Here is an 18603-nt window from a genome sequence, read left to right as displayed (position 1 = left end):
GTAATGCAGCAGTGTGCAGCGTGCAGCAATGTGGCGTGCAGCAGTGAGGCATGCAGCAGTGTGAGGCGTGCAGCAGTGTGAGGCGTGCAGCAGTGTGAGGCGTGCAGCAGTGTGAGGCGTGCAGCAGTGTGAGGCGTGCAGCAGTGTGCGGCTTGCAGCAGTGTGAGGCGTGCAGCAGTGTGCGTCTGTTCCTACTTTGATTCACTGGGAGTAATCTTTAGCACTATGGGCGAATGCTTGCTTGGTGAGAAGTGTAGATAGGTTGTTCAGGTACAGCCTTTCTATACCCTCCATTTCTGCCCTGGCAAAAGCAGATAGACCCAAAATGGTACCCGAAACTTCATATCCTGACACGTTGTCAAGATTGGGTCCATAGATGCCCGAGGGCCTAACTATCAGAGATATGGCCTCACCCTAAGTGTCTGCGGCAGAGTTCGCCACAGTACTTTCAACCTACATGTGGCCCACTTTCTACAGGCTCAACATGGAGTTACATTTAAAAAAATGCCCCATTGCCATGGAATACTGCTCAACGCCCTACAATGTGCCATCAGGTGGTCCAAGAGAAGGCTTCAGCTGATCCAAACATGCTGTGCAATTACAGGCAGACAGCCAGCCCAAACATGTTGGATGATGGAAAGGCAACAGGGCACCTGTAATCTGTGTTACAATGTGGATTGGTGATTGTTCTCAGAATCAATCCTTAAAATGTATCCTTATTTATACAGTATTTAGCCAACACATGCGTTGCGATGCAATTGCTCCTTCAGGGCCACTAATGGCAATAAATCATTCGCTAAATTAAATGGAAACAAAAACAAATATATAACATTGAAAAGTATATTATATACCTGCAAATTCCTCTGCATAGTTTCATAATTAGTCTAAAAATATCCTTTTCATGGGCAACCTTTGTTGCAAGGTCTGATGTTGCACGACTATGTAGCTTTAGTTATTGATTTAGGACCATTTGTGGTCCTGGAAATGGTTAGTATATCGAGGAACATGTTGGTCAGACTTTAGAGAAAAGGATATTAATGTTTATGGATTGAAGCTAAGGAGTGTGCTGCTCACCATTCTTTTAGAATAATGTGAATGACTACATATCTAGTTGGTATAATCGGAGGGTGCATAGCACTGAAATAAATGTGAGTGTTCCAGTGTGGATTCAGCCACCAGACTGCCATAACCAAGAGAAACTTCTGTGATGTCTGATCAATTCTGCCTTTCAGCAGATTACAACACTGTAGACCATGACCTCCAGCGAATACTTAAAGACCAAGCACGAGGGGAGGGGGGTCTTCAATGAACCACCATCATTCCTTTGAAATCTCAAATCAGAGTGCAGTGTACATGGTATCCTAATCACACGACATGACAATTCCATAGCCGCCTTTATCCTGAGCCCTCTGATGTGTATGTGCCAATATAAGGCACACCCACAAATCTACAATTCTCCTGAATAATCCACACAGCATGACCCACCGAAGTGCATTGACATGAGAAATTGTGATGACTCCTCTTAACGTAATCGGGACTTCTTAGAGAAATCAGTCAGAATGAGATTGAGGATGGCAGATTATGCTGTGATTTGATATTTTGTAACAATACAATCACGCCATCACTGAATGCGCTACACTAGCTCACTGTTAACTGATCAAGTTCAGAATATTCGGCACCCTCCGCGCACTTTCTGTTGCGTTGTGATGCATACAGTTAACATGCAGAGTTTTAGTAATACTGAAGTCAACAATTCTGTGTCGGAGAAGATGCCAACCTGTCCTCATTAAAGCAAACTGCAGATGGGGAAAATCAGTCCCGTACAACAGACGTCGAAATGCCCTTGACAATGGACAATATTGCACTGATACTTTGAGGAGTTTTAGGGCCACATCGCTGGTAAAGTACTATAGAATTATTTCCCATTTTTGGAGGGGAGTAGGAGGGGAGAACTTGTGAGCACCGCGATTTCTGGATGCATACAAGCCCAATCACAGACGGCGAGCCTTTACCGCAAGTAGTATGAACCGCCCAGTATTTGGAGCAGATTGTGCCAGGCTTGCTTTTACGGTTGCATGTATATAACACTATAAGGCCAAGAGCTATTACTAGAGCCGAATGAACTAGAACCTGATCATAGTTAAACTCTAATGGCTCTCCGTCTATTTAGGCCACTCCTTCGATGTTCATGTAATGGATGTGTTTGAGTCATGTCAGATTTTGAAGTTGACAAGTCAGGCGTGTCTGACAGTACAGCCTGGGATTCCACGCCTTTTGGAGAGCCCAAGGACGTGGGGAAGCGGTGAATCACACTGGTGTGACCCTGAAGACGCGCGCTTCATCGCCCAACTCAGCCTTTGGGATGAAAGGACGCAATTACCAGAGATCGGCACGGCAGTCCTGTGGAGGCCTATAACCGGGCCAGGATCGAGGCTGTAGGTTACTGGGATTGCAGGACAGAGCGTTTCTAACCTGAACACTGCCACGGTCCCCCTCCACTCCCCGCTTGCATAACTGCAAACTTGTGCAGATGCAGCCCTGGAGCCAAGGGCACATTCAAGGGTCAGGCAGGGTTGCACCAGGTAGGCAAATAGAAAGCAGTCAACGGGCCACGTGGGTCCTTTATTCGTTGAATACTGGCGTGTGCTCCAAGTCAGTCTTACGAATAGAAAGGTATTACGGCGAAAGAAACTGTCTGGCACCCGCTCAGACATTTGTAGACAGTCCTTTGTTGCATGCCACACTTTGATCGGTTTAAATGCCTCGGCCAGCACCCTCTAAAAACAAGGTTAGGCCGCGAAACCGAAACCACGGTTGTAGCGCAGGAAACGCCGTCGCCGTGCTCGTGCACGTTGGCTGTCCCTGCGCAAGCTGTGCTGAGAAGACACGCTGTGCTGAGAAGACACGCCGAGCCGAGGTAGGGGAAGTGTGTGTGTAAGCGCCGGGGGTGGGGTTCTGTATGTATGTGTGTGTGTGTGCGTGTGTGTATGCGCGGCGGCGGGGGTGGGTGGGGGGTTCTCTATGTGTGCGTGTGTGTGTGTATGCGCGGCGGGGGAGGTTCTCTATATGTGTGTGCGTGTGTGTATGCGCGGCGGCGGCGGGGCGGGAGGGTTCTCTATGCGCGCATGTGTGTGTGTGTGTGTGAGTGTGTGTATGCGCGGCGGCGGGGTGGTCTGTATGTGTGTGTGTGTGTGCGTGCGTGCGTGTGTGTGTGTGCTTCTAAGGAGCCATGGGAGACAGGAAGCGCGCGTGACCTGATCCGTTTACGAGCGCATGCACATCACTTGTCTCCTGTCTCCCTTGACTCCTTGAAAGCAGAAACGATCACAATAGAGTTTTGCAGCGACGATCGTTTCGCGATAGCTTCGCAGTGCGAAACCTAAAAAAAGGGTTATTCTCTTTAGGATGTAGCTCAGTACGACTCAATAAAAAGAGTTTTAAAAGTAGTAACAGAGACTCAGTTCTCATGTATGCCATTCGGTAGGCTGTTTTTTAGACTCTGCTATACGTAGGCGTAATCAACAGAATGTTTTTAATTTTTCAGTTATTTGCTAATAGCATGTAAAGTAGACTAGTTTAAACTGTATTGTTGTTTTTGATGCCCTCTTTTTAGTTCGACTTAATATATGTGCATACATGTCTAAGCCAATAACGAACGAACAGTAACAAATGCTTAGTCCAGGTGAAAGTATGCAGATGGCTACATTTCCAAATTGGAGAGAGGAGGCAAATTTCTTTGGGCAGTGATGAGGGGTGTGTGAAGTGGATACACCAGCTTTACAACTGATGATTAAACAGAACCAGAGTCTAAAACCTTCACCTTTAAGGAAGGAGTCACAGGATGTCTCATGGCTGTGACAATCCAGAACAAGCATTTACAATGCAATGGTCTCGGCATTATTAAAGGTAGAGCTATTGGCATAGCTCATGACATTTTACTTTTTTTTTTTTTAAATCATAAATAAATGGCATTGTCATTTACATTGCCAATAGCTTAATCGTTAAATAAATGGCATTGTCATTTACAATGCCAATAGCTTAATCGCTCGTAAATGCATGACCTATTGCATTTACACCCACACAGAGCCACACACACAAAGCCACCCACACACACATACAGAGCCACCCAGAGCCACCCACAGAGTCATTCACATAGAGCAACCTATACAGAGCCACCATCACACAGACAGAGCCACCCACACATAGTCACCTACAAAAAAGCTATTCACACAGAGCCACACACACAGCCCCCCACACACTCACAGAGCCCCCCCACACACAGAGCCCCCCCCACACACAGAGCCCCCCCCACACACACAGAGCCCCCCACACACACACACAGAGCCCCCCACACACACACACAGAGCCCCCCACACGCTCACAGAGCCCCCCCACACACACAGAGCCCCCCCCACACACACAGACCCCCCCACACACACAGACCCCCCCACACTACAAATCCTATGACAATCGCTACCACCACTCAGAGCCTGCTGGTATGACCCACACCTCCAGGATTCCCAATCTACATACAGCTCCTTGGTGCAACAGTAATCGCTGCTCCGCCACACTGCAACGCGCCTTCAGGCCTCGACAAGAGGTAGGAACGCGCTGTAGAAAGGCCGCAGTCAGTGCCCTCCCGCATGTCACAGCTTCAAGGCCTGAATCCCCGGCTTCGCCTGAGCCCCCGCGCTCTTTCCCACGCACACATCTCCCGCCCATCTTTTACCCCAGCATCAGCCGCGAACCTAAATACGGACCTCACAGCCGCTTCCTGGTTCGAGCCTGGGCGAGGGGCTGCAGCCAGTGGCTGTCATATTCCAGAGGCCCATCTCTCACAGCAATGGTGGGACTGTCTCACTACGAGGAAGGACAATCACCATGCAGGGGTCCGGGCTGTCACATTGCAGCAGTGGTTCTGTCACGCAGCCGGGAGGGGATGTCACGCTCCACGGATGCCCTGTTACACTACAAGGATGCTGAGTATCACACTACAAGTATGCGAAGTATCACTCTACTGCAGGGGCTTTCACTCAAGAGTGAGAGTCTGTCGCTTCTCAGTTGTGAGGAATAAGCGGGTCCATTATTTAATTATCAGGGTCTCTCTGTAGCCCTTTCTTGAATTTGGAGACGGGGGGGGGGGCTTTAATTTTGAAGAAATGTCATGGATGTATCTCTTCCTGGGGAGGTCGACATAATTTCCCTTTATATGCTAAATTGGGAGTTAAATGTGCAGTGCAGTTTCCAGTTTCGACGTCCTTTGCCGTCTAATTTAGCGCCGCGCCCAGATACAGGCAATCAGAGGAGCAGCCGGTGTTTGCACCCTGTATAGCGCCAGCTGAGCGCCGGGTTTGCTACCAAGGAGAGAAGGGGGGGGGAAACAGGAGAAAGAGAAATAAATAACAAAGATAAAAGAAGACAGAGAAAGTGAAGGGGGTGAGAGACAGCGGGATGCAACAGAGTGTGAAGGAGAAACAGAAAGGATGGAGCAAGAATCAGTGTTGGGAGGAGACAAGAGGAAGTAAGAAAAGGGAGAACACACGACGAAGGAAGGGCATGGAAGCGGAAGAGAGAGAGAGAGAGACACAGGAAAGCACAGATCGTGCAGAGGGAGAGACAGGGAGAGGCGAAGCATGTCAGAGTATGAGACACCGGGGGAGGGGGGCAGCAGGTGAGAGGGCAAAGGGAGAGAAACAAAAGCACAAACAGAGTTAGTGAGGGTCGGAAAGGGGCAGACAGGGTAGCTGGGGAGACCCCCCGCCCCACCATGAGTACTCACTGTAGGGGTTGGTGCTGCCTTGGCCCGGCTCCGGGGAGTAGCGCTTCCACCGGGACCCCCCCGCAGGACATGACCACGGTACGGATGAACTCCCGCCCGCACATCTTCACCCCACTCTCCAGCGAGTTGTCGGGGCTCTCCCCGTGCATCGCTGCCGGGAGCAGGACCGCCAACACCAGGGTCACCTCCAGCATGATCCGCAGCAGGCCTCGAAGCGCCAAACAGAACCAGCGTGCACCCAAGATCACAAGGGGGCTTCAGCAGGTGCTCCTAGTGCTGGCGAGATGGCTGTTGAGGCGGGGCTCTGGCCCTTTTATAGCGGGCGGGGGTATCTGCTGTCGCCATCCAGAGGCCCTGAGGCCACTTGACAGTGCCTGTGTGAAACAGCCTCGAGGGAGGGAGCCCGCGTCCAGAAGGAAGGGAGAGATCCGCCTGTGACCTCGGTCAACCGCAGGGGCTCCTCGCGGAGAGCGATAGCGGGTCACCCTCGGGCGAGTGCAGTCTCAGGACCGAGGCCGAGGGCCGTAGATGGGCCACGGAGGCCTGCAGTGCGCAAGCCCCTCACATTGCATTCATGCAGCGCTGGATACCTCCGGTGAGGCCTCCGGGAGCTAGGACGCTATGCCTCGTTCTTTAGACCCTGGAGCCAGAGTTTAGTGGGGGCGAAAGGAACTTTGATTCTCAGACCGACGCCTTCACATCAACTATTTCACTAACCCTAATACTTTAACTTCATCCGTATCTTATCACTGTTCAAGCCTCTGGCATTTACCTTAAACCCTTCTTTAATGGGGCCCTTAATCTGAAGAATAGCCCTTCATTTACCCGGGTTAATGCCATTTTTAACATCACTTTCTCCTAACTGTAATGGTAACTAATAACTACTTTTACCCTGCCCCACCGTGCACCGCAACCCATACCACAGCAATACCACCAACCTGAAGCAAAACACTTAGTGTTACCTTAACCTGGAGCTAACGCCAGACCAAGCTGCCGGTCTCAGCTCCTCCTTCACTCGCGGCGGGGGCAAGGGCCGGACGCGGTCGGGCAGAAATGGCTGCCGCAAAGCTCCGAAATTTTCGGAATCGGGGCGTGTTTTTGGGTGAGTGACGGATGACGTCACAGATAGAAAGAACCTAGAAAACACGCCCCCCGAATCCGAAAAAGACGGGGCTTAAAGGGAGTGACGCCCCTCTCCTCCAATGACTGGCCTCCGTTTAGGAAGCCAGCCAATGGAGAAGAGGGGCGGGTTCCAAGCCCCCTCTAAGAAACATTAAATCTCGGGCTCCGCCCACTGCTACGCAGTGCGACAGTCCTCGACCTAAAAATGACCGAACCAGTGAAATCGCTAAATGAGAATTCAGAAAACAACAGAGCACAATTTTTTTATTATAAAAGCAGGATGCAGGTGTTTGCACATCCTTTAAATGAGCTGAGTAAAAATAGTACTTGTAACACATGTCCAGTCTATTTCAATCTCTATTATACTAAGGATAGGTAGGCAAAATGAGAAAAAACTGGTATAAAAAGTTGAGTTTGCTCGGTGAGGATTCAGTGGGGGAGGAAGCGCCAGAATTAGAACCATTGTAAGCCATGCCTTTGACATGGGGGAAGCTCTGAAAACAGGCTACTGATGTAAATTGTAATTCTAAAGGAACCTTGTTGCGGGGGTGGCGAGGGAGAAGGAAGGGCACGGAAAATGGAACGTGGTATGTAGGGTTTTATTTTTATAAATGTCCTCTTTTTCTTTTGAGACAGTCGCTCTCTTGCTAATATGGCTGGGTTAAGTCTTTGCTCTCCCCGCTACAAACCTATATAGCGTTTACGACCCCTGATGAGGCACTGAAGTGCTTTTTGTGGCGAGTAGCCCTCTACTTCAGAAGCCAAGATTAGCAAATAGGTTAGTACAATTACTGTTTTGCTTTTTTCTTGTGTCTTAGGATTGTCCTCTTGATTTCTTGTGTGTTCAGTAGAGTTTTGGTTAGGACGGACATCTAGACTGAGAAAAGGAGAGGGATCCTATCTTGTGACAGGAAGGCAAGGTGGCAATGGTAGGGAGAAGGAGAACAAGGTAAAGGTATTACATGGATTAAGGCATTGGACTACAAATTGTGGTAAATACTGATGCAATTAAAAAATAAAAAGAGTTTAAAGTGGGAGAGGTGATTTGTCCATCAAAATAATCCAAAATCTAAGTTCACTTCATTGCCAGCATTTAATGAACCAACAACATTTTTGGTCATCAGTAACTTAGCAACTTCCTCAATTACATAGTGCGAAGAAACCGATCGTGAATTTGGGCTTAATTAAGTGTATTAACATAACACTTAAATAACACAAAAGTGCAGTTTGTGTTTCTTCAGGAGAATAAGACTGAATAAAGTATAGGTGGAATGCAAAACAGATGTTGCCCATACACCTATAAGCCATCAAATATGGTTGCAATAATATTCTGCATTGGTCTAAATATGAAGGGGCATATTAACAAATTGAATTTTGTGGTGCATGAAGTAGTACTACTCACATACTACAAACCTATGGGCAGAGATCTCTGTCTCCCCTAGCTTTTCTGTCTGGAGATCTCAATCATGGTCCACCACATATAGGTATACGTTTCAGCAGTAAATTAATACGTTCAGCAGGGTTGAGGGGATGTGGCTGGGAAATGAGGAATACTTAACACTAAATGGGAGGGATTTAGGGAAATTTAAGGTGGGGTTTAGGGAAGGACATGCTAATACAAATACACACCCACAAAACCGTAAGATCATTATTATTCACAAACTACAATTCTAAAGTTACTACAGCCCTGTATGTATGAAAACAGAGATAAATGTACACCAGCTCATCCTTGGAGTGAGCAAGCACCAAATATGGTCACTTTCCGCTCCGAAGCCACCAAGATCATCTGTCGCGTACCCCAGGGCTCATCCCTCAACCCAACACTGTTCAACATCTACATGGCACCGCTCACCCACGTCGCCCGACTGCATGACCTCAACATCATCTCCTACGCCGACGACACCCAGCTGATCCTCTCCCTCACCAAGGACTCCCTCACCGCCAAAACCAACCTCCACAAAGGAATGAAAGCCGTCACCGAGTGGATGAAGAACAGCCGACTGAAGCTAAACTCGGACAAGACAGAAGTCCTCATCCTCGGCCTGGGACGACTCCTGGTGGCCGACCACACTGGGAACAGCTCCAACACCCACAGACCATGCACGCAACCTAGGGTTCATCCTCGACTCTACTCTCTCCATGACAAAGCAGGTCAACGCCGTCTCGTCCTCCTGCTTCAACACCCTCTGCATGCTCCGCAAGATCTACAGGTGGATCTCCACCGAAACAAGAAGAACTGTCACTTATGCCCTTGGCAGCAGCAGGTTGGACTACGGAAATGCCCTCTATGCAGGAGCTTCGGCCAAACTCCTGAAACGACTTCAACGCATTCAGAACTCCTCTGCACACCTGATCCTTGACATCCCTCACCACAGCCATATCACACCCCACCTGAGAGACCTGCACTGGCTACCCGTCTACAAGAGGATCACCTTCAAGCTCCTCACCCACGCACACAAGGCACTCCACAATACCGGACCAACATACCTCAACAGATGACTCAGCTTCTACACCCCCAAACGCCAGATCCAAGTAGTGCGCTTTACAAATATTCTGATTGATTGATTGTCACTCAGGATACTGCAGTGCATTACCACTGAAAACAAGGGAGGCAGGGAAATAAAACAGCATCCCCTAAAATCTAAAATAAAATACATGAAATAATTTAAAAGTCTAAATTATATATATATATATATTCGTGCACAGGAGAAGATCTCATACGCACATTCCAGCAATGAGAAACATTTACATTAGATCTGAAATGTGTTCTCTTTCGCTCATATGGAATAATGAATAGATTTTTAAATGAAGCTGTATGGATCCAGGATTTTTTCTCCTGTGTTTGAAAAATACTAGGAACAGTGTAGCTGCATGCGTAAATGTCAGACCTCCCCCACTAGGGGGACTAAGCCTTTAAGCAGCTGTGTTGTTTTATATTTTTTATGTTGAAATATATATGTATATAATTATTATTTAAAAAAGTTAATAGACTAGAAAAAATTAATTTTTAAACATACTTTTTGGACTTGGCCCTCTGCAGGGTTGCTCCCAAACCTTTTGCCTTTCACCCTCCTGTTTTCTGAATTAGTTTTTGATGGCATTAAGACTTTAGCACTGCTAGGCAGTGCTAAAGTGCTTTTGCTCTCGCCCTTAGTCATGGTACAGTTGGTTTTCACATGAATAGCATATTTAATTACTTATAAGTCCCAAGTATATGGTACTACATGTACCCAAGCCTCAAAAGCTACTAGTGGGCCTGCACTCATTGTGCCACCCACTTAAGAAGCCCAATAAAACACGTCTCAGGCCTGCCACAGAAACCTGTAGTGCAGTTCTAAACTGTCAATAGGACCTGTCAAAATAAACATTTTGCCAGGCCTAAACCTTCCTTTTTAAAGGATATAAGTCATCTCTATGGTAGGCCTGAATCAGCGCACTAGGCAGGGTGCATGTTATTTAAGGAGTAGGACATGTGTGTTTAGGTTTTATATGTCCTGGTCACGAAAAACGTCTAAATTAGTTTTTCCACTACTGCAAGTCCTATCTCTCCCACTGGGTTATATTATTACATTTAATAAGTATTAACTTTAGATTAGGAACATATAGGAATGATGTGTTTGGACTCAAATAAATTGTATTTCAAAACCCCTATTTAATGGTAAACTCGGGTTTAAAGGCACAATTTTGAAAATGCCACTTTTAGAAAGTTGCACAAAACAGTTAAGTATGCGAATGCACTCCTTCCCTTAAATTTCAATCATTTTACCTAAATGTTCGTATTCTGATGTGCGTGCGAGCAGCTCAGTGAACCGTCCCAAATCACTGCTCATATCATAGATACACCCAAAATGGGTGCTTCACTCCTGCACCCGACTGTCGCACTGCGTAATGAGGAAAATCTTCCTTGTAGATAAACCACTTTCTCACAGGTTCTCCATTTTTCACTTCATTTTACCAATAATGTTTATCATTCCTTATGTCATCCGTCTTCCAGTTTATATTCTCACTCCAGAGACAGCATGATTGCGCCAGAATACTTTATTCAGACAGTTTCAAATGCTTCCTGCTGCCCATCCAGGCTTCTAACAGCGGCACGTGAGGTCAACCATGCTTCAAGCAGATTCATAAACTTGCCCAATGCATTTCGAACCGGACAGCTCTTTTTCAGGGGTTACTACGACAAATGAAAAGAATAGCTGCTCAACTGACAATCCGAAACATTGTGACTATTCAAAAAACCTTTTATATATCCCACTGTCTCCACCCTCAAACCCTCACCCCTCTCTACCCCACCAAAGACAAAACCCAACCCTCATGTCCTCCATTTTAGTCATCATCCCCTTCATTACTTCCTCAACCCCATCTAACCAAAAATGCATATAATATGTGCAATTAAATAAAATACAAACATAACCCGACCCATGTGTTTCAAAAACATCCTCTTAATCTTACATTCTCAGCCCAACCAAAAAAGTTTCTAAATACAACATGAACTAATGCTAAAAACACGAATCTACCCAAATTAACTAAAACAAAATACCACCCTTACAACCCCTCTCAATTCCCTGTGTGTCTTCATCTCTTTAACCTCACCTTTCTCACCTCATAACACAAGGGTTGGGTTATGTTTGTACTTTATTTAATTGCACATATTATAGGAATTTTTGGTTAGGAGGAATGGAGGAAGTAAGTAATATTGAAGGGGATGATGACTAAACTGGAGGATATGAGGGTTGGGGTTTGTCTTAAGTTCCTGGACGTCCGGGAACCGAGGATTGGGAGAGAGAAGCAAGGTGGCGGCCGGCGGAGCCGCAAGTAAGTACAATTTGATATTTTTTAATGGTCTTCCCTTTTTTTGTATTTTCCCTCCTCCCCTGCCCCGCCACTTCGCAATGCGAGCAGCTGCCACTGGGTAGACTACAGAAGACAAAGGGCTGTTCCCCAGAGGACTGCCATGCTGATTGAGGCAGGCTTGTTACCCAGAAATCTGCCCTGCTGCTTGAGGACTTGCTATGCGCTCTGTGAAGGAAGACTGAATCTGCTCCCTTCATCCCAAGGTAACCCGAGTGACTCAAAGGGTCAGTTGGCTGACTACCTGTTCTGAGCTACAGGGACTTAACAAGCTCAGAAGTCACCCTGCAAATGCCCGCTGACCTGTTGCAACTGGACATGCCGGAGCCCTGCTGGCCTCTGCTTGAGTGAGTCACAAAGAGGTGCCAACCCAGATCCTGGATGCTTGGATGGCATCAGTGTACACTAGGTCATAAGAAAAAGGAGAAATTCTGAGGTTTTGGGCTCTTCGTGAACAGGCCAATTGGAGTGGGACTCTGCCACCTGTAATGATCGCCAGCGCAAAACTCTTCATCCTACTGCGACTGCTATGGATGACCTGCAATGTGAGATCTGCACTTCACGCTACAGCAAAAACAGCCTGAGGTGTCTGCCAGTGTGAAGCTCCAGAGACGACAGTCCGCGAGGCTCAACCGTATTTTCACACTACAGCAACGACAATCTGCGACACCAGCCCTACTCTTCACGTTGCTTAATGACCCTTCACGACATTCTTTTCACAGCCTCTTCTGCCGCGAACTGGACTCTGAGAAGGTAACTTTTCAGCACTGGACTTTTGTATATTTGTGTATTGTCAGCAGATTATAGAATATAATCTGTATGCTTCAGAATTTTAATGAATTCTTTATCTGAGTTTTGGTAGTATCTTTCCAAGGTAAATGTGGTATAATGTACCTCCAAAATGACACCTGATTCCTTGTCAAAACTGCAAAGTGGGCACTACATTTCTCAAACAAGCAATCTTGTACAAAAGCCCTGAAGAAGGTCATTTTATAAACGAAACGTGTTGGCTAGAGGCTGTTTTTATGAATATGAAGTTAAAAAAAACACAATAAAGAAGATTCTTTTAAAAATGTGGACACCGTTGCTTCGCTTATGTTATTTTGTGTATGAGATATAATTGCCCTGCTTGTACGTCCCCAGAGCGACCCATTCAGACTAGTGTTTGAAGACCTCTTCTATGAGTCAGAGTCAGATGAATATAATGTTTATTTACCACTTGATGAGATCCAACCTTTCAAATAAAAAAAAAACATTACTAACCTTGAAAAAGTGGAGGAAATGGGATGGTGTTTTGGCTAAACCCAAAGCATATTACACATTGAATTTTCCAGTAATACCATACTGATGCATATTACTGAAACTCATAAATCTTTAATTGGCCCCTCAGTGTAGACCAACTACCATCTTGGTCAAATCAATTAATGAACCAACTGACCAAATTAATTGACCCTTTTCTGCAACAGTTGGTTATTAGCATACCATATTACAAACAAGATGAAGTAATTTTCAAAAGAATTTAACAAGAGAATCCTTTTTTTATGTACAATGAATGCAAGTTCAATTTATATGTTGATTTTACACACCAGAGGCACTGAAGCAATAGAATGGCAAATTTAACAAGGAATATTTTTGTATTCAACTCTAACGTTTCACACTATACCGTAACTATTTTGAATAGCAGTGTCTCTATTTTCTTTCACAAACTTCAAGGACGCTATACGTTGTCCCAGCATATGGTAATTCCTTTATGGTCAAATTTGAGGAAATTCACATAAGCAGGCCACATTCATGGAAGAAAGGCCTAATCACATAGTATGTTGGTGACATTTAGTTGCTTATTCAAATATAGAAAAATATTTAATTCAAAATATTCATTACTGAATAATGTACACAACTGCATTAAATACATTAGCTAAATGGATTACTTTAGCATTGAGTTTCTAGAAGTAAAAGTACGTTTTCAGCAAAGTACCTTTAAAGAGGGGCACTGACAAATAGTATTTTACACTACTCAAACTTCTGTTACTTTTCTCTGAAGAATTTTCTTCCTTCTTTGCACATAAAGAAGCTGGAACTAATATGTGTAGATGCTTGAAACAGCAGCAATATATACATGTGAGAAATTTGAATACCAAAAATACATAAATGAGTTTTTGATAAATTGTTAACCAAAGTGATTGGCACAAAAAGAGTAACCTTACTGGGAAAACAATGCAAAGTAAAAACTCATTCGTTTCACACAAATATTTTCAACTGAAATAATCAACAGATGATTAACCAAATTAGACAGAACGAAGGTTATAGAGAATCATCGTGCTCACCTGTTTGCCTAATGGATATTTTGGAAGGATTGAAGTGAAACTATGGAGGCACCTTAGAACTGGGATATAATTCTCATGGTAAACATGTAAGTCTTCCAGCAATTTCTCAGTTATTTCCTGAAAAGAAGATAAAAAACATTGAGCAATCAACTGTCAAAACAAAGTACATTCAAGAGTCCAGACATGCTTAATCAGCAAAAGACTTAAAGAAAATGTAGTTGAGAGCACTTAGATGATCCCAAAAATAAGCACTAAGACATATCCCACCAATCAAAAAAAAATACACACACAAGAAGAAATGATGCCAACATATTCCTGTGCATAATCATCCATGCTGGTTACTTCCATTTTGCATTTTTGCTTTCAGCATGAGGATTTTTGGGAACTGCCAAAGTCTTCATCTTTTTAGTCGCTACCCAAGTCTTTCTATTTTCAGTCACTGAACCTCTTTGGATAGCACGTTCCAATAACTGCTCTGGCGCCAACTAAATGCAGGCGTCTAAGTCCTGCAATTAGTTGGAATGGCGGGAATGACTGAAGCCCATAAAAACTGCACCTGGAGAGGAAGTGGCCAGGAGCTTAGAAGATGGACAAATTCTGCACAAATATGGCCTGAAACAACTTGAAGTATGCATTTTGTGACACTATCCTTTTAATTCTATAAGTGGTTCCCCCAGAGAAACCACATTTAACTGCTCTATAATGCATCAGTTAGAACAGACACATTTACACACAACAGTAATACCCTTCCCTTATTATCAATCTGGAAAGACGAATATCATCATGAAAGTGAAATCTGACTGTGCAACAATGGTGCAATGATCAATGCAGTGAAACAGTGCAATGCAGGCAATGAAAAGTGAGTCATAAAGCTAATAAACTGAAGGCTATAAAACACATTTAGAATATATGGGAAAAGAGGTTACTTTGGCCAGGAGGTTTAATCTATGCATGGACTAAAAATTCAAATATGTTTTAGTGCCATTTTAAAAGTGTCGATGTTCCAATTGCCATGTATAATTTAAATGGTTGTCAGAATCATTTACAATGTTAAAGGGATCTTAGACAGATAACTCTCAAGAAATCAGCATGATCCATATAAAAAAAGACTGCTGAAAAAAAATCTCAAATGGGTGCAAAGGCAGTAGTGCTCAAAACAATACATAACACAATAACGACAGGGGGAGAGTCAGGAATCACACTTTAGAGGTCCTGTATTGGATTATGTACTGCAAAATGCACCATTAACCAGCCCACTCCACAAGCGGTCACATAATTTTGTTTGGAAGCGGTGGCCATCTTTGGACTAGGCAATCCACAGCACATCATGCTGCACCGTACCTACCCTGCTGTTACCGGCACATGAGGCTTAACACACAATTGTTGTTTTTCAGCAGCAAAAGGCACTCCAGCTTTAGGCGTTTGCAGTGGCACAGCAGAGTGAACAGGGGATATGGAAAGCATCAGGACTGGTTCCATATGAGGCAGTGGCTAACATTAATGTTCTTCCAATAAAGTTCACATGGGAAAATAGGAACTGGTTTGGGGGCAGGGCACACCAGTGCTATTCAGGGAGATCGTGCGGCTTAGAAACAACTCTTCAAAGAACAGAATGGACATGCAGAGCTTTAACTTTAAAAAAAGAAGTATTTCATTTACTGACAACTAAATAATATACATTAAATTACAAATGAACATAAGGAAAATCAGACCTTTCGAGCCATTCCTTAACTACATGTGGTGTCTGTCACAGAGTTTACAATATAAAACATTTACTATTATATTTGTCACAGAATTCACAGTGTAAAACACTTTCCTATTCTATCTTTAAGAGATGACAGTGTAATACTCCACCTATTGCATTTGTCTGATAGTTCTCAATATACATTTCCTCCCTATTTTGTCAGAGTTTTCTTAATGTAAAATCCCTACTTGTCATGGGGTTACACTTGGCAAAGTCCCTTCCTTCTGTATCGACACAGACTGCATTATGAAAGACTGAATTACTTTGCAAGTTGGCTACCACAAATTCCGTTTAATAGGATATCCAACAATATAAAAATCAGGAGACATCATGAAACTAAAATCCACTTTTTACCTTTCCAGAAGTTATGGGCCCAATTTAAGTATTTTCAAGGTTGACCATCAATTTCTCGATGTGGCGGTGGAGCCATTTCCGACAAAGAAACAGGGAACGGCCTGTGTTGTTTTGACTTGCCAGTTGGTGTAACTTTCATAGAATTTATTATGTCCCTCAGGGACTATAGAGGATGGATAAAGATCGCTCTTCTTGCCAAGGATACTGCCAAACACTGGAGATCAGGTTCCTCTCAATTGATAGAGGAATGGGTTAGGGGAATGGAGAGTAGAGCCTATCTACCAAGCCAGAAGCTGTGCTTACAAGCACAAGAAAATATGAGGGTTGTGGTGGAACTTGCTCTATATTGTTACTACGTAGTGCTTCTAGTGGTATCAGAAGTGGCAGGGATGAGGCTTGGTGTGGTAAATGTGGGATTATGGTGTTGATGGGATTGAATTTGCATACTAGGATGAAATGTGAAGTCAAGTGTTCAAAAAACCGAAATAGCATACCTTGACAGAACTGTCACACGTCAGCAGCTGCACCTGTTTTTCTGGCGCTTGACTTTCAACATACCTGAAAGAGTAAATATATTGCATCACAACCAATCATGCACTACACCAGCTGTGCTCACTGTCATTTCAACACTCAAGCCTAGGTCACTCAGGCACAGATGGCCAACTTTCTATAACAAGTTTGCAAACATTTTGTCTAATTAAAAGGTGTTTATTTCAGGGAGGGGGTGGAGGGGCAAAGAGATGAAGGCAGATATTGTGGTTTCACTCCATGCTGCTATCCTCTAAATTGAGACATTAGTTTCTAAAGGATCTAACTCTTACAAGGCACATAATCTATTTAGTGTGATTAGTGCACCTAAGCCATAATTCTTCTACAATCTCAAGGAGCTAGCTGCTTTGAATATTGCCTGTTATTATCCTTGGAGAACCAAACAGACAAAGAGAGTGGTAAACACAAGTATCCTGCAAGGACGCCACCCAGTGACCATCCACTGCCCCAACATCCAGAGAAAATGCCTCACAATCTCCTTCTGCGTTTCACTCCTTTCTCTAAAAAAAATATGCAACACTTAAAAAATTAGCTCTATTTAGGCGAGTGTGCAATATACAAATAAAAAAAGCCATTGACCTGACACCCAACAAGGTGGCAATTTTCTAGGATGGGCAGACACTGCCACTCCTAAAGCTAAGTGTTGTCCAGTAGGTAAAATTTTGCCATATTACAGCTTTATCATGTTGGGGGAAAGGGAGACAGTTACCAGTAAGATCTAAAACACTCTTCCATGATAAACCACCATCTTGGGTTCACAGATAAACAATGGGAATCTGGGGTATGACTAGTCCATCCTCTCGTGTACAAAACATGGTTACCACACATAGCTCACCTTCAGGTCGGGGTGAAGTCTCTCAGTCATAACAAACTGCACATATTTCACTAACGGAGCAGGTGGGAAAAAGGGCTGTTCCACTAAACTATGGGCCACATGTATCAACCAATTTTGCGTTGGCAAACGTGTCGATTCACAGAATCGGTCCATTTGCGAATGCAAAAAAGGCTTTTTACATGTATCAAATCCTATTTTGTGATTCTGTAACATGTTACCGAATCACAAAATGGGTTTGAGATTCGGTATTTGGAAGGGGCGTATTTAGGGTGTCCCTTCAAAATAGCGCATTGCAGCGGTATAGAAGAATGTTTTGTGACCGTGAATGCGGTCACAAACCTTTTGCATTTTACCACCTACTTCAAGTAGGTGGTAACCCATTCGCAAATGGGAAGGAGTCTTCCCTTTGTGAATGTGTGCAAAAACTTTTTTTAAGAGCAGCCTACTCTTAAAACATAAAGAGAAAACTTTTTTTTTTTTAACGCAACTTGTTTTCCTTTAAGGAAAACGGGCAGCATTTAAATAAATAAAGATTGCTTTATTTCAAAATAATCACGGACATAGTGGTCTGCTTACCCCAGCAAGCCACCATCCCCATAATTTTAGCGATTCCTAGGGGATCGCAAATTGCAACCTTAATATTAATGAGGTAGGTCAATTTGCGACTCCCTACGAATCGCTATATAAACTCTTGGAGTTTATACATTTATAATCGCGATTACCTAATTGCAATTAGCAGAAAATCGCAATTAGGTAATTGTTGATACAAGTGGCTCCATATTCCTCTGCCTCTAACCATCAGTCGCAATCATGGCTCGACATGTTGACATTGGTTGTCCAATTAAAATGAAGTCATGGTGGGAAACCAAGCCTCGATTACAGTTATATTCTCTCTAATGGAGACCAATATACAAACATTGCTGAGAAGTACCTCTCACGGGACTCATGACAAGTCCTCCAAGCAGGAAAATGTACAACGTCTGGTAGAAATTATAAACTCAGGAACAGAGCACCCAAGGCAATTGTGATAGGGGCTATTGACTCT

At 44.2% G+C, this 18603-nt stretch overlaps 1 protein-coding gene across 1 annotated transcript in view; it reads right to left on the bottom strand.

Annotated features, from left to right (window-relative positions):
* The window catches only part of ORC3 (origin recognition complex subunit 3), a 308070-nt gene that overhangs the window by 137391 nt on the left and 152076 nt on the right, over nt 1-18603 (bottom strand). Inside the window, exons 11-12 of the mRNA XM_078648189.1 lie at nt 16669-16732; nt 14077-14193 (exon numbers count right to left, since the gene is read on the bottom strand). Of these exons, the coding sequence (XP_078504315.1) occupies nt 14077-14193; nt 16669-16732 (181 nt within the window). The remainder of the gene's footprint in view (nt 1-14076; nt 14194-16668; nt 16733-18603) is intronic.

Source organism: Lissotriton helveticus, chromosome 6 (assembly GCF_964261635.1).
Source record: "Lissotriton helveticus chromosome 6, aLisHel1.1, whole genome shotgun sequence".
Taxonomy (NCBI): domain Eukaryota; kingdom Metazoa; phylum Chordata; class Amphibia; order Caudata; family Salamandridae; genus Lissotriton; species Lissotriton helveticus.
This window is presented reverse-complemented; position numbering and strand designations above follow the sequence as displayed.